Source organism: Oncorhynchus gorbuscha, linkage group LG08 (genome assembly GCF_021184085.1).
Source record: "Oncorhynchus gorbuscha isolate QuinsamMale2020 ecotype Even-year linkage group LG08, OgorEven_v1.0, whole genome shotgun sequence".
NCBI classification, from domain to species: Eukaryota; Metazoa; Chordata; class Actinopteri; order Salmoniformes; family Salmonidae; genus Oncorhynchus; species Oncorhynchus gorbuscha.
The window spans coordinates 20,795,066-20,820,991 of record NC_060180.1 but is presented as its reverse complement, the minus strand read 5'-3'; the positions used below and the strand labels follow the sequence as shown (position 1 = coordinate 20,820,991).

The window sequence follows — 25,926 nt, the reverse complement described above, 5'->3', positions numbered from 1 at the left end:
CATGACCAGTTGTTTACCAAAACACATGTATGGTAATTACACAGTAGTAACCAATGAATTACTTTGGGATTCATTAAATCTATCACCATTAGTACCAGGTACCTTTTGAAGAATAACTAGCATAATGTCAAGTGTTGAATAACTCAGTCCATCCCTAATTTGCATCTGTCTGATATCCATGGAGTTGAGCAGTATGTAAAATGAACTATGCAGAACAAGTCAGTCTAAATCCCAGCACATTCCAATACACCCAGGCACATAGTTTCTAGGTACACTCTATATTATGCAGCCCATGGAAAACAGTAATAAGCGAATAAGTACTATTTACACAATCACACACACATCTATGCACACATGACTGTAAGTCGCTTTGGATAAAAGCGTCTGCTAAATGGCATATATTATATTATTATTATTAAACGTCTGAGTAGAGGGGTTTTCCATTGTCTTCCTCCCAGGTGACACACACTTTGGCCTGTAGGCCATTCTAGTGACATCCAGCTCAGGTTTACACTGGAATCATGTTTGAAGCAGCTGATCCATCTGTTCTTGCTGGGTAATCCCATGGAGTCTCTCATCCTCCTCTTCCACCATATCTTCTTTCCTCCTGTACCTGACTTCGGGTGAGAGAGGCAGTCCTCGCACTGAGTCTTCCCGCATGCCCTCGAAATACTGCACCACGCACTTGCGGGCAAAACCGCAGCACGCACGTCTAGTCGAAGGGCTTCTGCTCGATGTCTAGGTAGTTGCTCCAGTAGCGTGCCCGAAGGTTGGTGGCATGGTCATTGAAGCAGGGCTTGATGAGACGGCCCAGTGCACCCAAAAGAATGAAGAAGAGGAGGATAGACCATCCAGTCGCCTGTCAGGGAAGTATAGTATAAAGCGTTAGCATTCGGAATAGAGAATGGAGGACATTAGTCATCAGGACGATTGTTTTGGACACCCCTGCATTAGGAGTAGGATTTGAGTGTACAAGTGACTAACAAAACCTTACCTACCTGAACAGTGCAACCACATTTTTGCCGATTTGAATATTAAACCCATCAACTCAAATACGCAAAGTAAAGACATGAGTTTCAGGGTTACTTAAAAATGGGAGTACACTCACTTGGGAGTAGGGGCACACGTAGCGTGGAACAGCTTTACGGAATGTGATATTCCTGAAGAATAAGTCCTCCTCGCAAGACACCTTGGCCATGAGCTAGACCAGGTCCAGGCCAGTGTTGTCGGGCATGCCTGTGGAAACATAGAGTACAACTAAGTTAAAGTTAGTGTTTGAGTCCAAGTTAGAATGTTACAAGACTAGACAAGACTAGTTTTACTCTGGGTAAGGGCTTGGGTCAAATTCAGAGTTGGAGATACAGTCTGCTATTAGTTAAGGTTATACTGTCATTAAAAGGTGTTGTGGTTATATTTACCAGAGAACGGCTTGGGGTCTACACTCATGCCAAAAGCACAGATGAAGATCTTCCCATCCAGCAGAGTGACCAGAATCCACACCATTGGCGCCAGTAGAGCCCAATGCATCATGGCAGAGAACATGTACTTGGAGAGGGTTATAACATCCCAATAATTACAGGAAGTAGTTGTAGTTGTTGAACTAAAAGCTGTGATGATAGTAGTAATGGTGGTAGTAAACACAGGAACATGAGGTGGTTTGACAGCAGCACTTGAAAACTCACTTGACAATGGCATGATCTTTGCTTCTTTTCCCAATGGGTCTCAACCATTCTTCCATCATGATTCCCGTGTGTCGATTGACCAAGATTCAAAGGAAGAAGAATATTAAAGGTGGGACAAACATCACCCCCAGTGCGTAGAGTTTGTTATATTGTGGAATACAGGGGCAGTTGAAGTCAAAGCTGGTTTAGAGGTTCACACTGATTAGGGCCAGAACGATGCAGATCAGGGCCAGTACGATGCAGGGTTGGACTGAAAATACTGCAGAACTAACTTCAGACATTCCATGTTTTAGTTAGACCGGAGTCTTATGGAACACGTATGACAATGATCCAGTAAAGTTACTGTACAAAAGTAACTGTAACTGTAAACACCTTGTTTTAAAAACAAGTAGGAAATATTTGCCCTACCACAAAATAGTCCTTACTAAAGAATCAGCTGAATTCCAGTGTTGAATCAAAATGTTACTGCCGTACTAGTATTTCTTGGTGCTTTTTTAGAGGTAGTCTTACAAGTCCGAGCAGAGAAGTTGAAAATGCACCAGCCAGGTTAGTGTCCTCTTTGACCACACCCCAGTAATGTGTGTGCAAGGCTGAGCACCCTGACACCAGAGGCTTTAGGAGAGAATGGAGGATGTGCTCACTAGCTCCTACTGAGCAGGTGCAAGCGAATTCAACACTGTTTAACAATTACTGACCTTTGAGTGACAAATGTGCTTTTAATGACTGCTGTACTCATCAGATCCAGTATTTTCCAGTGGTGTAGTACTTAAGTAAAAATAAAAAATAATTTAAAGTAGTACTTAAGTCATATCTGTACTTTACTATTTATATTTGACAACGTTCACTACAATCTTAATGAAAATCATGTACTTTTTATTCATGCACTTATCCCTGCTCTGATCTTGCGGCCTCATTAAAAACAAATGCTTCGTTTGTAAAGATGTCTGAGTGTTGGAGAGTACCCCTGGCTATCTGTACATTAAAATAAGATAATGGTGCCATCTGGTTAGGCTAATATAAGGAATTTGAAATGTATACCTTGACTTTTGATACTTAAGTATATTTAAAACCAAATAATCTTATTATTAAAGTAGTATTTTACTGGATGACTCACTTTTACTTGAGTCATTTTCAATTTTCAAAGGTGTTTACTTTTACTAAAGTATGACAAAGGAGTACTTTTTCCCCATCACTGGTCTTTTCTATAGCTGTTTTACACTGATTAAGTATATGAACTGTTTGGTGGGTCACTTATTGATCCCCAACCATTACATATGTATCAAACATTGTTTTTATACATGTGAAAACATGCATAACCTTTTCAAACGGCACATTCATCTTTTTTGGCACATGCCTACTGACAGACTGTCTGTACGTAAGCAGCACTACGTTCCACTATTATAAGGAATAGAACTCACATGACCATAACACATTCAGGTGATACGGTTTATTTTTTAAAGGGGTTGCATACAAAACAATTAAAAGGGAATGGTCTCAGCTTGTAAAGAAATACCTTTCCTTACATAAAAGTGCTTGGAGTTCTGGTGCAACATACAGTATCAATTACCCCATTTAGTGAACTGAACAAGATATGAGTACAGCATTTACTTTAGCATGTATTATGAAAAGTAATTGGTTCCAATGCAAAAGTTTTTTTTTTAAACAAAAAAAATGACTTCCAAGTAAATGAATCACTGCACCTAAAGTGGTTAAAAAAAGTCCCGAGTATCCAACTCTACAACAATAATAACAATGGCAGGTAAGAAAGATGTCAAAGCTGTTAGAATACTTTAGTTTCAGTCTCCCTGGTTACAGACTCCACTATAACCAACAGCATTTGACAAACTCTACAACAAAAATAAACTTAAACAAAAAGGCAGTTAATAACAGACGCATAAACTTTACAATGAAATACACTTTCTTCAAGTATAAAAACAGTTGTTTTAGGAGGACGGCTTGAGTAAGTCTTCTGGTTTCAGTCTCAGTATTATAACCAAGAGCAGCGTTGTGGACCCTTAGGATCTAGCTTAAGATCTTTTTGGTTATGCCTTTAGGAGTAGCTCGTCTTCTTTCAAACTCTGGTCAAGTTGATCTCAGATGATTCCTTGGCTTCGATAACCTTGAAGACTCCAACCTTCTGTTTTGAGCTCCTCTTGGCCTTGTCTGGAAGGAGCCAAATGATTACATTTCATACAATTGAGCCCAAACAAAAGCTAGGTTTATAATGACAACAGATGTTGAGGGTTCGTCAGGGGGCCATTCTACAGGGGATGGCACCGGAGCTCTACAGTGGTAAAGCATGCCGACAAAGGACACAGGATCTGAGTATTCTAGAAAGCACCACGACATCCCATGACAGGTGTTTTTAATCGAACTCACCTAGTAGGTCACTGCGGTCCAGCAGAAACTCCAGGTCCTCGTCACTAATGACCTTCCCCGTGATGCTTTTCACCTCCCTGAGAAAGACTGTCATTAGATAACAATAGACTTTGACCAACTTACTATGCATTTGACATTTCCTCTAGTGAGTTTCATAATGAACATTGATCGACAATCTCGTACTTCTCGTAATCTCTTGCGCTGAGAAGATCCATCAGCTCAGACACATCAACACAGCTCTTGGTCTGTTTGAGCTCAGCTTTTCCTCCTTTGAATTTGTCTGAAGATAAGAATTTTTTTAATTAAAAAAGGGTACTAAAATATGAACACATGCACCTAAAAAAATAAAATAAAAAGCTACAATACTCAGTATCTCTAATGCAGGGAGGGAGGGGCAACTGATGGGGTTGGGGGCCGCCAATAAAGATCTGAACTACTCATGAGCGGCAGCGGTGGCTCGTGGGTCTGCATACTCACATGTGGAGTCAGAGCCGGCTCTAGCATTTGAGGTGCCCATAGCAAAATTGTTGCCCGCCCACCCCTTGTTAGCAAAACATTTTAGCAGCCTCTCTTGACAGCAGATAAACATTAAGTTTGAGTTAATTTCCTGCAATTCTACAAATTTTGTCATAGTGTGGAAAAATTACATATGAGTGAGTGTAACTAACCAAATCAATGTGGCCCCCCTGGTCAGTATTCGACCATGACTACTAGAAGTTCAGAGAGATGGCTAGATTAATTTACCAACCTAAAAAATGTTCGCTGACAAGGGTGAGTGACTGTTAGTGATTGACAAGAGAAACTGCTGATTCAAAACAACATTTCTAAATTGCACCATGTGTATTCTACCATTTTAACTCTGTCCATGGGCCTACACAAAGGGGGCCAGGCCACCAGTTGCCCATCCCTGCTTTAATACATCTTTAATTCATGTGGGTTTTAGATTTCCCTCAATGTAATAGTCGTGTCCTGGATGTGGTACTCTACGCACTCTTGTGAATGACCATCTTCTCCAGTTTCCTCTTGGCTGAGGCTCTCTCCAGGATCTTCTGGTCGATGGTGTTGGCAGTGACCAGGCGATACACCACCACTGGTTTGGTCTGCCCGATGCGGTGGCACCTATCCTGGGCCTGCAGGTCTGCCTGGGGGTTCTGACAGAAGAAGAGTCCATTCATTATCGTATGGAAAGAAGACCAGTGGGTACCAAACAAATAGTAGTAGGCAACGTTTGTTGCGCTCATCCAGAGAGCATGAGTTCTACACCTACCCAGTCACTGTCAAAGATGATGACCGTGTCAGCAGCAGTCAGGTTGATGCCCAGGCCACCTGCTCTGGTGCTCAGTAGGAAGAGGAACACCTCTGGGTCAGACGAGAACTTTGTCATCTGCAAAGAAAATATGGAGGGATAGTTGCACAGCACAAGAAAGGAGAGAGATGATTATAAGAGCTGTAGGACTGCTTCATGGCAGAGTGCTTTAAGGGTAATTCCTTTGTGGGGAGTAGACTCACGTTCTCCTCTCTGTCGGCATAAGCCATTGTCCCGTCCAGTCGGCTGTACTGGTAACCACGCAGGTAGCAGTAGTCCATTAGGATATCCAAAATGGACGTCATCTGGCTGAAAATCAGCACCTGTTTGTCCGCAATGTCGAGTCAGAAGTGGTCAAAAACATCTCTCAATAAATACATATTCAAGCAAAAAAGGTTGGGGTATTAAAATCCCAACACTTGACACAGAATTTGTCAGTTTACCTTGTGTCCCCTCCTCTTCAGCTCTGGCAGCATTCTGTCTAGAATGAGGAACTTCCCAGAGGTCTGCACCAGTTGCTCATCAATCTGCAGGGGAAAGTGATTGAGGGTGAAACAAGACAATGCATTTACAAATGAGCTACACCAGATGGACAGTCCAACTCCCAACGCGCTGACAAAAGCCTCTACTTAGCTGCGATGAGAAGTCATGAATGCACCCACAACATTCATTGGCCGTGTCATTTCGAAACATAATTTTGTGCCAGTAGCCATTGAAATCCAGCAGGGCCTTTACCTTGAACCCCTGAGTGGCTGGGTCCAGTGGGTACTCTATGAGGTAGGGGTGGTTACAGCACCTCTTCAGCAGCATGAGGATGTTCTGCAGTTTCAGGTTGATCTGGGAATCCAGGGGCATCTGCACGTCCACCACCGGGGCGGGGCTGTAGAGGAGAGATACGTTATACCACAGCGGGGGCAAATGGCAAACTAGTCTTTATGGTTCATTTATATTAAGAGGTGACATTAAAATGCAGTTGACATTCACAAAAAATGTAGAAATTACACAGACTTGATAAACTACAATTGATATGACCATAACAATATAATCATCCCATTTATGGGCACAGCATTGTTTGCGTCACACAGAACACTACCATAGTAGAGGAGATTCTGACCTCAGCTCTGCCTCCTTCTGAACCCTCTCCAGGTATTTCTCCAGGTCATAGGGCGTGTCACCATCAGTCTCTTTGTAGTCCACAGGCCTCCTGGTCCTGCGCTTAGGCCTGCCGTCGGTCATCAGCACCACTGGGGCCTCCCCCTGAAAGGGGACACGTCTCTTAGAAACATCTTTCAAAACAAAGCACGGCCTCAGAAGTCTGCAATATTTATTTTCCATTCTATACCCTTGTTTTTCTATAGTATAACTATATGACAGTGTAGCAGTGAACTGAAGGTCTTACCTTCTCCTGGCCCAGCATTTTGGCAATGGTCTTGTTGACCACAGCAGTGTAAAAAGACTCCTGTTTGGCAGTGAGTGGGGCGTACACAACAATCTCTTTCTTGGGCGGCACCTCCAACGTCACGTCAGACTTCAGTCGTCGTAGCAGGAACGGCGTCAGAATCTGCAGATGAAAGAGAGTTTATGGACAATCTCCCTAAAGGTTTAACCATTTAACCTTCCCCAGTGAATTGCAGAGCTAGTCAGTCAGAGGGCGTACCTGGTGGAGCATGTGCAGGATGTTCTGCTCTCGTTCGTTAGCCACAACTTGTTTTGCATTTGATCCAATGGTGTCGATGTCAAACCACGACTCAAAGCTGTAGAGATTAGTAAAGTGCAATTAAGTTTACAAGGCAAAATAAAAACATTCTGTATAGTCCCATTCAAACAGTAGAGGCAAACATAGACAGACATGTCCCTTACCTCTTGAGGTCGTCAAAGACCTCAGGCAGGAGGAAGTTGAGCAGTGACCAGAGCTCAGCCAGGTTGTTCTGCAGCGGCGTGCCTGTCAGGAGCAGTTTGTTGTCCGTGGGCAGCATCTTGAGTTCCCTCACCAGTCTGCAGTTCAGGTTTTTGATCCTGTGGCCCTCGTCCACAATCAGGTACTTCCACTGGAAGCGCTAGGGAGGAACAGCAGAAGGCGGTTATCAGTGAGATGCTGAATGGGTTAAATAGGTTGCACAACTTTAATACATGCAACTTTTACAGCTTACATGATGAGTAGGGGAGTTGGGCCTACCTGCAGAAACTTCCTGTCTATCATGGCAATCTCAAAGGAGGTGACCACCACAGGGCACATGTTGTGAGGCCCCTGGGGCTTACGAATCTGCTTTAACAACGACATCCTCTCCTTAGCAGGCCCATGGTACAGCTGTACGGACACCTTACCATTCAAGATGAACAAGGAATTGAACAGTGAAAATATATATATATTTTTTAAACAGTAATTGATCAGTGATGCACATGACATTCAATTGCACAACTTCTGTAATACTTTGAAAGTTTTTTTCTTCTAGGGAGGAGTGTTTAAAACATTTTTTTTTTATTTTTTTATACCTCTGGAGTGAAGCGCTTGAACTCATTGATCCAGTTGGGCAGAGTGGACAGGGGGGCTACTACCAAGAAGGGTCCCAGCACCTTTCTCTCCAGCATCATGGCCACGTGGGCGATGCACTGGATGGTCTTCCCCAGACCCATCTCATCTGCCAGGATCCCATTAATACCATTCTCCCACAACATCTGGAGAAAACAAAATACACACCAAGGTTATAATGAAATATCTCTATGATCAAACAAAATGGACATAATCAACAGCCCACTTACCTGAGCCACTCTACGCCCTCTATCTGGTACGACCTCATGACTCCCCCAGTGAAGAGCAGGGGCTGCTGGGCTGGCACGGCCTGCCCGTTCACTTCCCTGTCTGGGTCCAGCAGTTGTTTGGCATTGTCTCTCACAGCCTCCGACAGACGGCCCTTGATGTCAGCATTTGAGTCACTCATCTTTTCAATGTCCGCCGCTTCTAGCTTCTTCTTCCCAAGGACCTCCTGTTATTCACGGACAGATATATTGGCATTAGAGCATCTGGGACTCATCAACACTCTCCCAAGTTCTTGAGTCTAAGAGTAACAATCAGTAAAAAAAAAAAAAGCTCATTGCAGTGTATAAACAAAAAGGCCTTTACCTCATCCTCCACTTTAGGTTTCTTGGCCTTGGACATAATTTCCTGAAACAAAAAGCAAAACAATGATGACATATGCAACAAAAAAGGTTGAATAGCATGAAATAGGCATTCGTCTACATTTCAAAAAGAGACGGTCACCTCTTACCTCTTTAGACATGACATCAGCGATTTTGTAATCTTCCTCCCTCTCCCTTTTCTTTCTTTCAGCTGAAAAAACAGAAAGACAAATTCAGGAGTTGGATATCGTCAATATAAAATTGTTTTTCGACATCAACTAGAGGATTTCAATGGTCCTGATGCAAAGTAACAGGACACAAGTGCTGCCTACCTCTTCCAGTCTTTTTGCCAGTGCCCTGTGACGAGAAAATGTTAAATGTTTAGTGATTAAGGAGCTGCTGGCAGCAATAAATCACAGAAACATAACAAAAACACACAGGAATGGAAAACTCACTCACCTTGTGTGTCTTTTCCAGTCTCTCTTTCTTCAGCATTTCCTGGGTATATAGGGAAAATGTACTGTTAAACACTGCTTTTTCAAATACTATTCAGACTACTTGGGTAGATATACAGTACCAGTCAAAAGTCTGGACACCAACTCAATGCAGGGTTTCTTTATTTTTTACATTGTAGAATAATAGCGACGACATCAAAACTATGAAATAACACATGACAAGAACAGCTCAAATAAGCAAAGAGAAAGGACAGTCCATCATTACTGTAAGACATGAAGGTCAGTCAATCTGGAACATTTCAAGAACTTTTAAAGTTTTCAGGTGCTGTCAAAAACCATCAAGCGCTATGACGACTCTCACAAGGACTGCTACAGGAAAGGAAGACCAAGAGTTACCTCTGCTGCAGAGGACAAGTTCATTAGAGTTAACTGCACCTCAGATTGCAGCCCAAATAAATGCTTCAGAGTTCAAGTAACAGACACATCTCAACATCAACTGTTCAGAGGAGAACGTGCGAATCAGGCCTTCATGGTCAAATTGCTGCAAACCACTATAGGACACCAATAATAAGAAGAGACTTGCTTGGGCCAAGAAACACAGGCAGAGGACATCAGACAGGTGGAAATCTGTTCTTTGGTCTAATGAGCCCAAATTTGAGAGACGCAGGGTAGGTGAACGGATGATCTCCACGTGTGATTCCCACCGTGAAGCATGTAGGAGGAGGCGTGATGGTGCTTTGCTGGTGACACTGTCAGTCATTTATTTAGAATTCAAGGCACACTTAACCAGCATGGCTACCACAGCGATACACCATCCCATCTGGTTTGCGCTTAAGTGGGATATCGTTTGTTTTTCAACAGGACACTGACCCAACACACCTCCAGGGTGTGTAAGGGCTATTTGACCAAGGAAAGTGATTGATTGCTGCATCAGATGACCTGGCCTCCACAATCACACAACCTCAACCCAATTGAGATGGTTTGGGATGAGTTGGAATGAAGGAAAAGCAGCCTTCAAGACTGTTGGAAAAGCATTCCAGGTGAAGCTGGTTGAGAGAATGTGCAAAGCTGTCATCAAGGCTAATTTGAAGAATCTCAAATTTTGGTTTAACACTTTTTTGGTTACTACATGATTCCATGTGTTATTTCATAGATTTCATGTCTTCACTATTATTCTACAACGTAGAATATAGTAAAAATAAAGAACCTTTGAATGAGTAGGTGTGTCCAAACTTTTGACTGGTACTGTATGCGTTTCCATGCATTTTTCAGACAATCGCACGAGTTGGAAAGCAATTATTCCCCAAAGGAGGCCTGGAAACAGCAAAGCTAAGGAGCTTAGGAAGTGACTGCCTAGATTCCTGTTCTCATTTGTATTTGTTCACCTGTAACTCATTACCTGTAACATGATCAAATCACATCTATGGATAGGTAGTAGTTGTACAATGAGCTGTGCAAGAGGTACTTCTAATATTCCACTCCACTGGTATTAGGACTTACCTCCTGCTGCTGTTGCTCCATCTTGGTAAGAAGGAATTTGGAATAGATGTTACTTTTCTCCAGCAAGTGTTGCAGCCTCTTGAAGCGAATGTCATGAGATTCCTTCTCCCGAGCTTCTCGAGCCTTGGGGGGGGAAAAAAAAGAGGGTAATGTTGGCCATTGAAAACATTACATTATCCCAACAACATCACTACAGTTATTCAGACACTGTTTTTCAACAACAAAAACTAACCTTTTTCATCATCTCCTCTTCTTGTTTCTCTCCTTTCTCCATCAATTGTTTCTCCTCTTCCTCCATCTCTTTTGTGATGACAACTGCAGACACTACATCTTCAGCTTCCACACTTGCAGCTGCTGAGATGTTATATGGTTAACGTACACTACATGACCAAAAGTATGTGGACACCTGCTCGCATAACATCTCATTCCAAAATCATGGGCATTAATATGGAGTTGGTCCCCCTTTGCTGCTATAACAGCCTCCACTCTTCTGGGAAGGCTTTCCAATAGATGTTGTAAAATTGCGGGGACTTGCTTCCATTCAGCCACAAGAGCATTAGAGAGGTCGGCAATGACGTTGGCCCATTAAGCCTGGCATGCAGTCAGCGTTCCAATGGATCCAAAAGGTGTTCGATAGGGTTGTGGTCAGGGCTCTGTGCAGGCCAGTCAAGTTCTTCCACATGATAGACAAACCATTTCTGTATGGACCTCGCTTTGTGCACGGGGCATTGTCATGCTGAAACAGGAAAGGGCCTTCCCCAAACTGTTGGCACAAAACACAGAATCGTCTAGAATGTCCCACCGCACCGGTAACCCCTGTATATAGACTTATTTTTATCTTTATTTAGTAAATATTTTCTTAACTCTTTCTTGAACTGCATTGTTGGTTAAGGGCTTGTATGTAAGCATTTCACGGTAAGGTATACACCTACTGTACTCGGCACGTGACAAATAACATTTGATTTGGAATGTCATTGTATGCTATAGCATTCAGATTCCCCTTTACTGCAACTAAGGAGCCTCGGCCGAACCATGAAAAGCAGCCCCAGACCATTATTCCTCCACCACCAAACTTCAGTTGGCAATATCCATTGGGGCAGGTAGCGTTTTCCTGGCATCTGCCATACCCAGATTTGAATGGCGGACTGCCAGATGAAGAGTGATTCATCACTCCACTGCTCCAGAGTCCAATGGCGGCGTGCTTTACATCACTCCAGCCGAAGCTTGGCATTGCGCATGGTGATCTTAGGCTTGTGCATGCCTCCTTTGCCATGGAAACACCTCCTTTGACAAGCTCCCGACAAACAGTTATTAAGCTGACGTTGCCTCCAGAGGCGGTTTGGAACTCGTTAGTGAGTGTTGCAACCGAGGACAGGGATTTTTTTTTTTTTACACGATTCAGCACTCTGTGGTTCCGTACCTGTGAGCTTGTGTGGCCTACCACTTCACACCTGAGAAGTTGTTGCTCCTACCCTTTTCCACTTCACAATAACAGCACTTACAGTTGACCAGGGCAAAACATTTGATGAACTGAATTGGTGGCATCCTATGATGGTGCCACATTGTAAGTCACAGCTATTCACTAAGGCCATTCTACTACCAATGTTGAGTCTATAGAGATTGCACGGCTGTGTGCTCGATTTTATACCTCTGTCAGCAAAGGCTCATTTGAAGGGGTGTCCAGATACTTTTCTATATATATCCTATATGGTTATAATTTATATGAAGGGAAGAATTGTCAACCTCTAAGGGTAGTAGCTACTACAAGTTAGTAAGCCACCGATGGCCAATAATGAGTGTCTTCACTTACCATTTTCAGGCAAAGTCTCCTCCATAGCTGTACCCAGCGGTTCTTCAGATTCGTTAGGCTTTGGACAATGAGGAGACATGCTTCGGGTTTCTTCCTTTACGCTGTTGAGTAAATATTAAATGAATGGGAGTGAGACAAATAACCGTGCATGTGTAAACTGTGTGGCAAGTAAACAGTTCAGCTAGCTAGCTAGCCTTGAAGCTACGAAACACTACACTAACGTTACCGACGTCATAGCGATTTAACGTTAGCTAGCTAGGGCTACTAACGTTAACGTTAGTCTAGCCCTAGGTTAAATCTAACGGTAGCTGCATGCACAAAGACCGTTTTGAAACAATACAGGACTTACCAACTCATATTGGGAAAACCTTCAAAACTAGATATGTAGCAAAATAAACTAATTCCACGGGATATTTATTTTTAGAAAGAACTAGCTAGATATAGCAAGTTATACAAAGAAGTTATACACGCATGCAGCAGTCTGTCTGTGTGATGACTGACTGTAGAATTAAGGAGGTGGGGCTTCATGATTTCGCGCCAAAGGGGATGAAACTAATGTTAAAGACAGGGGGATCTGATATATTGAAAATCCAGTGTTTCTATTTTTGGTTTGCAGAACATCGAAAGAGGGAAGTCTTGATTATATGATCATGAGTAAGATCATATTACATTTTCACTCGCAATAAAATTGTTCAGAATTGAGATATGAAATCGCTTCATGAAACATTTAGCCCTTAGGATCATATATCTTAAATCCAATGCATTAATATTTCCCGCGAACTCTGACACGACTGACCAACGATACTGGTTCCGCAGCAAGACCATCCAGTCTGGTCCCAGGTGTCCAACAGCATGGGGGACAATCTGCTCCGGGCAAAGCAGCGTGCAGTGATGCTGCATAACATGTGCCTTTGGGCAGCGGAGGAGAGGCACCTTATACAGGCAGATCTACACAATGGCATTTTGTATTAGGAAGGATTCTCTCTCTCTACCGCACCTGCTGTCTCTAACTCCTGTCTCTAACTCCGAATGATCGGCTATGAAAAGCCAAATTACATTTACTCCTGAGGTACTGAGGGTTGCACCCTCTACAACCACTGTGATTATAATTATTTGAACCTGCTGATCATCTATGAACATTTGAACATCTTGGCCATCTCTTTATGTTATAATCTCCACCTGGCACAGCCAGAAGAGGACTGGCCACCCCTCAGAGCCTGGTTCTTCTCTAAGTTTATTCCTAGGTTCCAGCCTTTCTAGGGAGTTTTTCCTAGCCACCGTGCTTCTACATCTGCATTGCTTGCTGTTTGGGGTTTTAGGCCGGGTTTCTGTAACGCACTTTGTGACATCGGCTGATGTAAAAAGGGCTTAAAAAATATTTGATTGATTGACTGGTTGTATTGCCAGCAAGAGCTGAAGCTTTTTGAAGCCCTTGCTTTTCTTGGGCAGTGTGAGGCTAAGCCAACACGCTTTCACCTGGGTGCCTCTGTGCTGCTTCCAAATCAAATGCAGAACATATTAAAGTTCCAGCAAGCATTTTTAATGCTCAAACACTAGACCACTGTTCCTCCAACTTCTGAGATGCATACAAGGCCCCGCCCTTCTTTCAGCAAATCTGACCACAACTCAATTTTCCTCCTCCCTTCCTATAGGCAGAAACTCAAACAGGAAGAACCCATGCTAAACACTATTCAACGCTGATCTGACCAATCAAAATACACGCTTCATGATTATGCGGACTGGGATATGTTGCAAGGAAGGTTCCGAGAATAAAACTGACGATTAGACTGAAACGATAACTGAGTTTATCAGGAAGTGTATTGGAGATGTTGTACCCACGGTGACTATTAAAACCTACCATAAACAGAAACCGTGGATAGATGGCAGCATTCGGGCAAAACTGAAAGCACGAACCATCGCATTAAACCATGGCAATGTGACTAGGAATATGGCCGAATACAAACAGTGTAGTTATTCCCTCCATAAGGCAATTAAACAGGCAAACATCAGTATAGAGACAAAGTGGAGTTGCAAATCAACGGCTCAGACATGAGACATATGTGGCAGGGTCTATAGACAATCACAGACTACAAAGGGGAAACCAGCCACGTCGTGGACACCCGACGTCTTGCTTCCGGACCAGCTAAATACCTTCTTCGCCAAATTTGAGGATAATATCATATCACCTCCATCTTACCTGTCACCCTAGACCCAAGTCAATTTACTTGCTTAGGTCCACTTCTTGACGGGCCGCCCCCAGGTGAAGATAGGAAACAACACATCCACTTCGCTGATCCTCAACACTGGAGCCCCAGAAGGGTGCCTACTCAGCCCCCTCTTGTACTCCCTGTTCACCCATGACTGTATGGCCAAGCACGCCTCCAACTCAATCATCAAGTTTGCAGATGACACAAAAATAGTAGGCTTGATTACCAACAACGTCGGACAGCCTACAGGGAGGAGGTGAGGGCTCTGTGAGTGTGGTGCCAGGAAAATAACCTCTCACTCAACGTCAACAAAACAAAGGAGATGAGAAGGTGGAAAGTTTTAAGTCCCTAGGCATACACGGCACTTACAAACTGAAATGGTCCACCCACACGGACAGTGTGGTGAAGAAGGCGCAACAGCGCCTTTTCAACCTCAGGAGGCTGAGGAAATTTGGCTTGTCATCAGATGCACAATTAAGAGCATCCTGTCAGGCTGTATCACCGCCTGGTATGGCAAGTGCACCGCCCACAACCGCAGGGCTCTCCAGAGGGTGGTGCGGTCTGCAAAACGCATCACCGGGGTCAAACTACCTGCCTCCAGGACACCTACAGCACCCGATGTCACAGGACAGGAAACACCCGAGCCACGGCCTGTTCACCCCGCTAGCATCCAGAAGGCGAGGTCAGTACAGGTGCATCAAGGCTGGGGACGAGAGACTGAAAAACAGCTTCTATCTCAAGGCCATCAAACTGTTAAATAAATCAAATCAAATAAAATCAAAGTGTACTTGTCACGTGCGCCAAATACAACAAATACAACCTTACAGTAAAATGCTTACTTACAGGCACTAACCAATAGCACAAAAAAGGTATTAGGTGAACAATAGGTAGGTAAAGAAATAAAACAACAGTATAAAGACAGGCTATATACAGTAGCGAGGCTATAAAAGTAGCGAGGCTACATACAGACACCAGTTAGTCAGGCTGATTGAGGTAGTATATACATGTAGATATGGTTAAAACGACTATGCATATATGATGAACAGAGAGTAGCAGTAGCTGGGGTTGGAGGGTGGTGGGTGAAGGGTGGTGGGTGAGACAAAATGCAGATATCCAAGGGCAGATTTCAAGGTTTTACTGCTAACCTACAAAGCATTACGTGGGCTTGCTCCTACCTATCTCTCTGATTTGGTCCTGCCGTACATACCTACACGTACGCTACGGTCACAAGACGCAGGCCTCCTAATTGTCCCTAGAATTTCTAAGCAAACAGCTGGAGGCAGGGCTTTCTCCTATAGAGCTCAATTTTTATGGAACGGTCTGCCTACCCATGTCAGAGACGCAAACCCGGTCTCAACCTTTAAGTCTTTACTGAAGACTCATCTCTTCAGTGGGTCATATGATTGAGTGTAGTCTGGCCCAGGAGTGGGAAGGTGAACGGAAAGGCTCTGGAGCAACCAACCGCCCTTGCTGTCTCTGCCTGGCCGGTTCCCCTCTTTCCACTGGGATTCTCTGCCTCTAACCCTATTACAAGGGCTGAGTCACTGGCTTACCGGGGCTCTATCATACCGTCCCTGGGAGGGGTGCGTCACCTGAGTGGGTTGAGTCACTGATGTGATCATCCTGTCTGGGTTGCCCCCCCCCCCCCTTGGGTTGTGCCGTGGCGGAGATCTTTGTGGGCTATACTCAGCCTTGTCTCAGGATGGTAAGTTGGTGGTTGAAGATATCCCTCTAGTGGTGTGGGGGCTGTGCTTTGGCAAAGTGGGTGGGGTTATATCCTTCCTGTTTGGCCCTGTCCGGGGGTGTCCTCGGATGGGGCCACAGTGTCTCCTGACCCCTCCTGTCTCAGCCTCCAGTATTTATGCTGCAGTAGTTTATGTGTCGGGGGGCTAGGGTAAGTTTGTTATATCTGGAGTACTTCTCCTGTCCTATTCGGTGTCCTGTGTGAATTTAAGTGTGCTCTCTCTCATTCTCTCTTTCTGTATTTCTTTCTCTCTCTCGGAGGACCTGAGCCCTAGGACCATGCCTCAGGACTACCTGACATGATGACTCCTTGCTGTCCCCAGTGCACCTGGCCGTGCTGCTGCTCCAGTTTCAACTGCTGGTTATTTATGAATATTTGAACATCTTGGCCATGTTCTGTTATAATCTCCACCCGGCACAGCCAGAAGAGGACTGGCCACCCCACATAGCCTGGTTCCTCACTAAGTTTCGTCCTAGGTTTTGGCCTTTCTAGGGAGATTTTCTAGCCACCGTGCTTCTACACCTGCATTGCTTGCTGTTTGGGGTTTTAGGCTGGGTTTCTGTACAGCACTTTGAGATATCAGCTGATGTACGAAGGGCTATATAAAATAAATTTGATTTGATTTGATATCCCGGTTAGCCAATGTGTGGGAGCACTGGTTGGTCGGCCCAATTGAGGTAGTATGTACATGAATTTATAGTTAAAGTGACTATGCATATATGATAAACAGAGAGTAGCAGCAACATAAAAAGATGGGTTGGGGGGGGAACACAATGCAAATAGTCCGTTTTGATTACAGCCATTTGATTACCTGTTCAGGAGTTTTATGGCTTGGGGGTAAAAACTGTTGAGAAGCCCTTTGTCCTAGACTTGGCACTCCGGTACCGCTTGCCATGCGGTAGTAGAGAGCACAGTCTATGATTGGGTTGGCTGGGGTCTTTGACAATTTTTAGGGCCTTCCTCTGACACCGCCTGGTGTAGAGGTCCTAGATGGCAGGCAGCTTAGCCCCAGTGATGTACTGGGCCATATGCACTACCCTCTGTAGTGCCTTGCGGTCAGAGGCCGAGCAATTGCCGTACCAGGCAGGGAGGCAACCAGTCAGCTCTCGATGTTGCAGCTGTAGAACCTTTTGAGGATCTCAGGACCCATGCCAAATATTTTTAGTTTCCTGAGGTGGAATAGGCTTTGTCGTGCTCTCTTCACGACTGTCTTGGTGTGTTTGGACCATTCTAGTTTGTTGTTGACCTTGAAGCTCTCAACCTGCTCCACTACAGCCCCGTCAATGAGAATGGGGGCGTGCTCGGTGCTCCTTTTCCTGTATTCCACAATCATCTCCTTAGTCTTGGTTACGTTGAGGGATAGGTTGTTATTCTGGCACCACCCGGCCAGGTCTCTGACCTCCTCCCTATAGGCTGCCTCGTCGTTGTCGGTGATCAGGCCTACCACTGTTGTGTCGTCTGAAAACTTAATGATGGTGTTGGAGTCGTGCCTGGCCATGCAGTCGTGGGTGAACAGGGAGTACAGGAGGGGACTGAGCATGCACCCCTGGAGAGCTCCAGTGTTGAGGATCAGCGTGGCAGATGTGTTGCTACCTACCCTTACCACCTGGGGGCAGCCTGTCAGGATGTCCAGGATCCAGTTGCAGAGGGAGGTGTTAAGTCCCAGGATCCTTACATGCTGACCAGACCGAACACGTCGTGTGCGCAAGCATCGCAAAATACATTTTGAAATCCATGTTATTCAATTATTGCACCCACACTGCTCGCGCATACCAACGAGCGTCTGCGATGCCAAGGGCTAAAATATAACTCATTTCTATTTCTGATGCAGATCGCACTGAAAGTCCTGCCTCTTCCATCTCTTCATTGGTTTATAGAAGCAGGTACCCACATGCCATCTCCTCATTGGTTATACCCACGTGGGTGATTGAAAGACGAACTGCCGGTAGTCGTGGTAATACTATGAAAGTTTAGATGCCAATCACCATATAAGTTCAATGATGAAAAAGCCTGGAAGGAGGAGAGATGACTAGAAACGATTCGGTTGGCCGTTTTATGTGTGGATTAATTTGTCGGAGTAGAGGATCTTGTGCAGTTCAGGTAAAATAACAACTCAATGTTTATATCCCAGGACAAATTAGCTAGCAACAGCAAAAATTGCCATACATGTTTAATGCTTTTCGACCTGTCCCCAAATTAATGTCATTGTTTCAGAGTTTGTTTTGATATTGTAACCTGCGTGTCGTGATCGTATTTCGTATAGGGGGACAAAATAAATGTGTGCATGATAGAACACGCGCGTGCGCAGCCGGTTTGGGTGACATGTTAGCTTAGTGATGAGCTTTGAGGGTACTATGGTGTTGAACGCTGAGCTGTAGTCAATGAATAGCATTCTCACATAAGTGTTCCTTTTGTCCAGGTGGGAAAGGGCAGTGTGGAGTGCAATAGAGATTGCGTCATCTGTGGATATGTTTGGGCGGTATGCAAATTGGAGTGGGTCTAGTGTTTCTGGGATAATGGTGTTGATGTGGGCCATTACCAACCTTTCAAAGCACTTCATGGCTACGGACGTGAGTCGTGGGTCATTAAGGCAGGTTGTCTTTGTGTTCTTGGCACAGGGACTATGGTGTTCTGCTTGAAACATGTTGGTATTACAGACTCAGTGTATCAAATACTTGTTCTCCCCACTGTATATACTGTATTCTATAATATTCTACTGTATCTTAGTCTATGCCGCTCTGACATTGCTCATCCATATATTTATATATTCTTAATTCCATTCCTTACTTAGATTTATGTGTATTGGGTATATGTTGTGAAATTGTTAGATATTACATGTTAGATATTGCTTCACTGTCAGTACTAGAAGCACAAGCATTTCGCTACACCCGCAATAACATCTGCTAAACACATGTATGTGACCAATAAAACTGTATTTGATTTGGCAGAGCCACCTAACCCTCTTCCTGGAGATCTACCATCCTGTGGGTATTCAGTCCAACCCTAACCTAACATACCTGATTCAGCTAGTTGAGGGTCATGTTCCAGGCCCTGACCAAATTGCAGATCATGCATTGCATCAACCAATAGTTGCATAGTATGTCATTTGCATGCCACATCATTGACTGTGCTGTCAGGCATTAGACTGCTATACTGCTATATCATATGAGTGGCATTCCTGCCTGACTACATTGCAGACGCCTGCCAGATTTCGCAAAACTTGGATAGGTGTTTAACATATCAGCTTACCACATCATATGATATAGCAATGTAATGCCCGAGAGCCAGTGACGTGGCACACAACCATTGGTTGATGCAATGCAACGTCGTCAACATAATCAGGCAGGAACACCACCAATATGAATGTACGCATACCACGCTGCGCCTTGGTTCGATCCTTATAATGAACAGAAGATCAGACCACAAAAAGACCAAGCAGCGTGGTCAGGAGGAATGGACCCGGGAGGAGATTGGGGAGGCTGGGGAGTATCGCCGTCCCAAGGAAGAGATAGAGGCATCGAAAGCGGAACGGCGATATTACGAGGAGTTGTACCAACGAGAGGCAGCCCCCAAAAAGGTTTGGGGGGGGCACACGGAGAGGTCGGCGGGGCCGGGGGCTAAACCAGAGCCAGTCAGGGAGTCAAGTGAGGAGCTCGACGCAAGATTCAGTGATGCGCATGGTGTCTCCAGTTCGCATACATAGCCCGGTGCGCTCTATTTCAGCTTCCCGCATTGGCCGGGCTAGAATGGGCATCCAGCCAGGAAGGATGGTGCCGGCTCAGCGCTCCTGGTCTCCAGTACACCTTCTTGAACCAGCATATCCTGTGCTGGTTCTGTGCACTGTGTCTCCGGTGCATATGCACAGCCCAGGGCATCCTGTGCCATCGCCCCGCATTTGCAGGGCGAAAATAAACATCCAACCAGGACGGGTTGTGCCAGCTCTAGTCCTCCAGTGCGCCTCCACAGTCCAGTATGTCCTGTGCCTCCTCCCCGCACTAGCCCTGAGGTGTGTGTCATCAGCCCGGTGCCACCTATACCAGTCCCAAGCATTAGACCTCCAGTGTGTCTCCACAGTCCAGTAAGTCCTGTGCCTTCTCCTCGCACTCGCTCTGAGGTGCGTGTAATCAGCCCGTACCACCAGTGCCGGCACCACGCATCAGACCTCCAGTGCTCCTCCACAGTCCAGTACGTCCTGTGCCTCCTCCCCGCACTCGCCCTGAGGTGTGTGTCATCAGCTCGGTGCCACCTGTACCGGTCCCACGCACCAGGCCCCCAGTGCACCTCCATAGTCCAGTATGTCCTGTTCCTTCTCTTTGCACTCGCCCTGAGGTACATGTCCCCAGCCTGGTACCACCAGTGCCGGCACCACGCATCAGACCTCCAGTGCACCTCCACAATCCAGTACGTCCTGTTCCTCCTCCTCTCACTCGCCCTGAGTTGCGTGTCCCCAGCCCGGTACCAACAGTGCCGGCACCACGCATCAGTTCTCCAGTGTGTCTCCACAGTCCAGTACGTCCTGTGCCTCTTCCCTGCAATCGCCCTGGGATGTGTGTCATCAGTCCAGTGTCACCTGTACCGGTCCCACGCACCAGGCCTCCAGTCCGCCTCCTCAGTCCAGAGCTTCTGGCGACAGTTTTCTATATACTTTGGTTAGGTCATGGCGTGACTAGGGTGGGTACTCTAGTGTTGTATGTCTAGGGTTTTGTATGTCTACGGTTGTTGTAGGTCTAGGGGTTTTTGTATTTCTATGTTGGCCTGATATATTTCCCAATCAGAGACAGCTGTTTATCGTTGTCTCTGATTGGGGATCATATTTAAACAGCCCTGTTTCCCACTTTCTGGTGTGGGATCTTGTCTATGTGTAGTTGCCTGTCAGCACTATTTTGTATAGCTTCACGTTTCGTTATTTTGTTGGTTTATTCGGTGTTCATTCAGTTAATAAAAATAATGTACGCATACCACGCTGCGCCTTGGTCCGATCCTTATAATGAACGTGATACATTGAATCGGGTTGGAAATCTGGAGAAATCCAGAATAGGATTCTGGGTTTGAATGGGAGTGTAGGTTTTTCTTTAAACCCTTATCTAGCACACCTAAGTAACTGGTTGATCAGATGAATCACGTTAGCCTCCTGAGTGGCACAGTGGTCTAAGGCACTGCATCGCAGTACTAGCTGAGCCACTAGAGATTCTGGGTTTGAGTCCAGGCTTTGTCGCGGCCAACCAGGAGACCCATGGGGCGATGCACAATTGGCCTAGCGCTGTCCGGGTTAGGAGAGAGTTTGGCTGGCAGGGAGGACCTTGTCCCATCGCTCACTAGTGAATCCTGTGGTGGGCAGGGCACAATGCACGCTGACACGGTGCCAGGTGTATGGAGTTTCCTCTGATGCATTGGTGGGGCTGGCTTCCGGGTTAAGTGGGCCACGACCGGGAAACCCATGGAGCGGCTCACAAATGGCCCAGCGTTGTCCAGGTTAGGAGGGTTTGAGAGGATTTGGGTATTTACGGGAGTTGCAGCGATGAGACAAGACTGTAACTACCAATTGGATACCACGAAATTGGGGAGATTAAGCATTTTTTAAAATAAAGATGAATCACGTTAGTTACTACTGGGTTTGGAGCGGAAAAACCTACAGGATGATAGCACTCCAGGAACAGAGGTGGTCAGCCCTCCAATAATGATTTGGGATTTGTAAAAATAAAAATAAATAAAAGTAGAGGCCAATAAATAATCAAATAATCTGAACCAATTATGCTAATCGGTTATGTTAACTATCCAAACATTGTAAGAAACCCATAAATTAAGAAGCAAAAAAGTTCACCTGGAACTAGGGCTAGCAATGTAAATCAAGCTAGCCATCAGCCAGCTGGGCCACGGGTTGCTGGAGGTCGCAGTCAAGCTAGCAAGCAGCCAGCTGGGCCAGGAGTTGCTGGAGCTCGTTCAGATTTGACTTTTAAAAATATGTTTGAAAGGTTTTTATACAGTACATCAACACTGTTAGAATTGCGTAAATTCGAATCTGGTATCAGGATAAATATAACAATGAGTCACCGATTGTATACCATGTATTTTTTATTAGCTAAGTAATAAATGGCAAATGCAACTTTCGTATATACGGGTGTAACGGATGTGAAATGGCTAGCTAGCTGAGACCTTGAAGTAGTAGTTCCCCTTGTTCTGCAAGGGCCGTGGCTTTTGTGGAGCAATGGGTAATGATGCTTCGGTGGGTGACTGTTATTGATGTGTGCAGAGGGTCCCTGGTTCGCTCCTGGTATGGGCGAGCGGACGGTCTAAAGTTATACTGTTACATTGGTGCCGTGACCCGGATCACTGGTTGCTGTGGAAAAGGAGGAAGGTCAAAAGGGGGTGAGTGTAACGGATGTGAAACGGCTAGCTTAGTTAGCGGGGCGCGCTAAATAGCGTTTCAATCGGTGACGTCACTTGCTCTGAGACCTTGAAGTAGTAGTTCCCCTTGCTCTGCAAGGGCCGCGGCTTTTGTGGAGCGATGGGTAACGATGCTTCGTGGGTGACTGTTGTTGATGTGTGCAGAGGGTCACTGGTTCGCGCCCGGGTATGGGCGAGGGGACGGTCTAAAGTTATACTGTTACACGGGCTCACTGTAATACCACGCAGGGACGAACAGAGAACTGACAAGATGTATGTAAACAGTTCTTATACTGTGATAGACATTGTCCCAACCCGCCTGTTGGCCTATCACAGTAGAGGCTGGGCGTGGTTTATACTTGCCCAGCCTATCGCAGGCGCTCAGGCGGGTCCCTGCCTCTTGGCGCTTCTTGGAGTCCTCCCTCCGTAGATGTATAGATTCCTACTGTTCTGGTATCACCCCCTAGTTATAACAGTTGCTCAGTTCCTGCTATTGTGTGGTTCAGTATTTTTCCATTTCAGTTAAACCTCGTGATGACCACCCCTCCCTATCACAACTTTGTAAAATACAGCAAGTCACACCATGTGCTCAATATTGTTACATACAAACACAAGGACAAAGCATCTGCTGGGCTGTTATCTACAGTTTTGCAACACGCAGGTCACACCATGTTACTCAGTTCTTGTCACACACAAATAGGCAAGTAGCAAGCAGTTGTTTAATCTCATAATGATGCTCTAGTGCACAAATGCAGACACCTCACACAATCAACATCAGATAATATTTAATCATATATATATGGTAAGGACTATAATGTAAAATACAGAATCCCACAACACCACGATATGAAACACTGATTTGAACATTTACATTACATTTACATTTAAGTCATTTAGCAGACGCTCTTATCCAGAGCGACTTACAAATTGGTGCATTCACCTTATGACATCCAGTGGAACAACCACTTTACAATAGTGCATCTAAATATTTTAAGGGGGGGGTGAGAAGGATTACTTTATCCTATCCTAGGTATTCCTTAAAGAGGTGGGGTTTCAGGTGTCTCCGGAAGGTGGTGATTGACTCCGCTGTCCTGGCGTCGTGAGGGAGTTTGTTCCACCATTGGGGAGCCAGAGCAGCGAACAGTTTTGACTGAGCTGAGCGGGAACTGTACTTCCTCAGTGGTAGGGAGGCGAGCAGGCCAGAGGTGGATGAACGCAGTGCCCTTATTTGGGTGTAGGGCCTGATCAGAGCCTGGAGGTACTGAGGTGCCGTTCCCCTCACAGCTCCGTAGGCAAGCACCATGGTCTTGTAGCGGATGCGAGCTTCAACTGGAAGCCAGTGGAGAGAGCGGAGGAGCGGGGTGACGTGAGAGAACTTGGGAAGGTTGAACACTAGACGGGCTGCGGCGTTCTGGATGAGTTGTAGGGTTTAATGGCACAGGCAGGGAGCCCAGCCAACAGCGAGTTGCAGTAATCCAGACGGGAGATGACAAGTGCCTGGATTAGGACCTGCGCCGCTTCCTGTGTGAGGCAGGGTCGTACTCTGCGGATGTTGTAGAGCATGAACCTACAGGAACGGGCCACCGCCTTGATATTAGTTGAGAACGACAGTTTGTTGTCCAGGATCACGCCAAGGTTCTTAGCGCTCTGGGAGGAGGACACAATGGAGTTGTCAACCGTGATGGCGAGATCATGGAACGGGCAGTCCTTCCCCGGGAGGAAGAGCAGCTCCGTCTTGCCGAAGTTCAGCTTGAGGTGGTGATCCGTCATCCACACTGATATGTCTGCCAGACATGCAGAGATGCGATTCGCCACCTGGTCATCAGAAGGGGAAAGGAGAAGATTAATTGTGTGTCGTCTGCATAGCAATGATAGGAGAGACCATGTGAGGTTATGACAGAGCCAAGTGACTTGGTGTATAGCGAGAATAGGAGAGGGCCTAGAACAGAGCCCTGGGGGACACCAGTGGTGAGAGCGCGTGGTGAGGAGACAGATTCTCGCCACGCCACCTGGTAGGAGCGACCTGTCAGGTAGGACGCAATCCAAGCGTGGGCCGCGCCGGAGATGCCCAACTCGGAGAGGGTGGAGAGGAGGATCTGATGGTTCACAGTATCGAAGGCAGCCGATAGGTCTAGAAGGATGAGAGCAGAGGAGAGAGAGTTAGCTTTAGCGGTGCGGAGCGCCTCCGTGATACAGAGAAGAGCAGTCTCAGTTGAATGACTAGTCTTGAAACCTGACTGATTTGGATCAAGAAGGTCATTCTGAGAGAGATAGCGGGAGAGCTGACCAAGGACGGCACGTTCAAGAGTTTTGGAGAGAAAAGAAAGAAGGGATACTGGTCTGTAGTTGTTGACATCGGAGGGATCGAGTGTAGGTTTTTTCAGAAGGGGTGCAACTCTCGCTCTCTTGAAGACGGAAGGGACGTAGCCAGCGGTCAGGGATAAGTTGATGAGCGAGGTGAGGTAAGGGAGAAGGTCTCCGGAAATGGTCTGGAGAAGAGAGGAGGGGATAGGGTCGAGCGGGCAGGTTGTTGGGCGGCCGGCCGTCACAAGACGCGAGATTTCATCTGGAGAGAGAGGGGAGAAAGAGGTCAGAGCACAGGGTAGGGCAGTGTGAGCAGAACCAGCGGTGTTGTTTGACTTAGCAAACGAGGATCGGATGTCGTCGATCTTCTTTTCAAAATGGTTGACGAAGTCATCTGCAGAGAGGGAGGAGGGGGAGGGGGAGGAGGATTCAGGAGGGAGGAGAATGTGGCAAAGAGCTTCCTAGGGTTAGAGGCAGATGCTTGGAATTTAGAGTGGTAGAAAGTGGCTTTAGCAGCAGAGACAGAGGAGGAAAATGTAGAGAGGAGGGAGTGAAAGGATGCCAGGTCCGCAGGGAGGCGAGTTTTCCTCCATTTCCGCTCGGCCTTCCGGAGCCCTGTTCTGTGAGCTCGCATTGAGTCGTCAAGCCACGGAGCGGGAGGGGAGGACCGAGCCGGCCTGGAAGATAGGGGACATAGAGAGTCAAAGGATGCAGAAAGGGAGGAGAGGAGGGTTGAGGAGGCAGAATCAGGAGATAGGTTGGAGAAGGTTTGAGCAGAGGGAAGAGATGATAGGATGGAAGAGGAGAGAGTAGCGGGGGAGAGAGAGCGAAGGTTGGGACGGCGCGATACCATCCGAGTAGGGGCAGTGTGGGAAGTGTTGGATGAGAGCGAGAGGGAAAAGGATACAAGGTAGTGGTCGGAGACTTGGAGGGGAGTTGCAATGAGGTTAGTGGAAGAACAGCATCTAGTAAAGATGAGGTCGAGCGTATTGCCTGCCTTGTGAGTAGGGGGGAAGGTGAGAGGGTGAGGTCAAAAGA

The 25,926-nt window shown here is 46.0% G+C and overlaps 1 protein-coding gene across 2 annotated transcripts; it reads right to left on the bottom strand.

The window, feature by feature from the left end:
* Nucleotides 1–3,114: 3,114 nt before the first annotated feature.
* Nucleotides 3,115–12,746, bottom strand: LOC124041314 (lymphocyte-specific helicase-like). 2 transcript variants are annotated; one of them, XM_046358773.1, is made up of 23 exons: nucleotides 12,599–12,746; nucleotides 12,250–12,350; nucleotides 10,672–10,793; nucleotides 10,440–10,562; nucleotides 8,944–8,982; nucleotides 8,817–8,841; nucleotides 8,634–8,695; nucleotides 8,489–8,530; nucleotides 8,128–8,351; nucleotides 7,861–8,044; nucleotides 7,544–7,687; nucleotides 7,228–7,424; nucleotides 7,025–7,121; nucleotides 6,767–6,928; nucleotides 6,482–6,624; nucleotides 6,103–6,247; nucleotides 5,811–5,894; nucleotides 5,571–5,690; nucleotides 5,329–5,445; nucleotides 5,053–5,212; nucleotides 4,245–4,341; nucleotides 4,062–4,138; nucleotides 3,115–3,845 (listed from the first exon to the last, which is right to left on the bottom strand). In XM_046358773.1, exons 1-23 carry the CDS (start codon nucleotides 12,604–12,606, stop codon nucleotides 3,754–3,756), a joined length of 2,565 nt encoding a protein of 854 aa, XP_046214729.1. In that variant the 5' UTR covers nucleotides 12,607–12,746; the 3' UTR covers nucleotides 3,115–3,753. The 2 variants fall into 2 exon arrangements, with proteins under 2 accessions (XP_046214729.1, XP_046214730.1); XM_046358774.1 differs by having other exon boundaries at nucleotides 10,672–10,790.
* Between the last annotated feature and the right edge of the window lie 13,180 nt (nucleotides 12,747–25,926).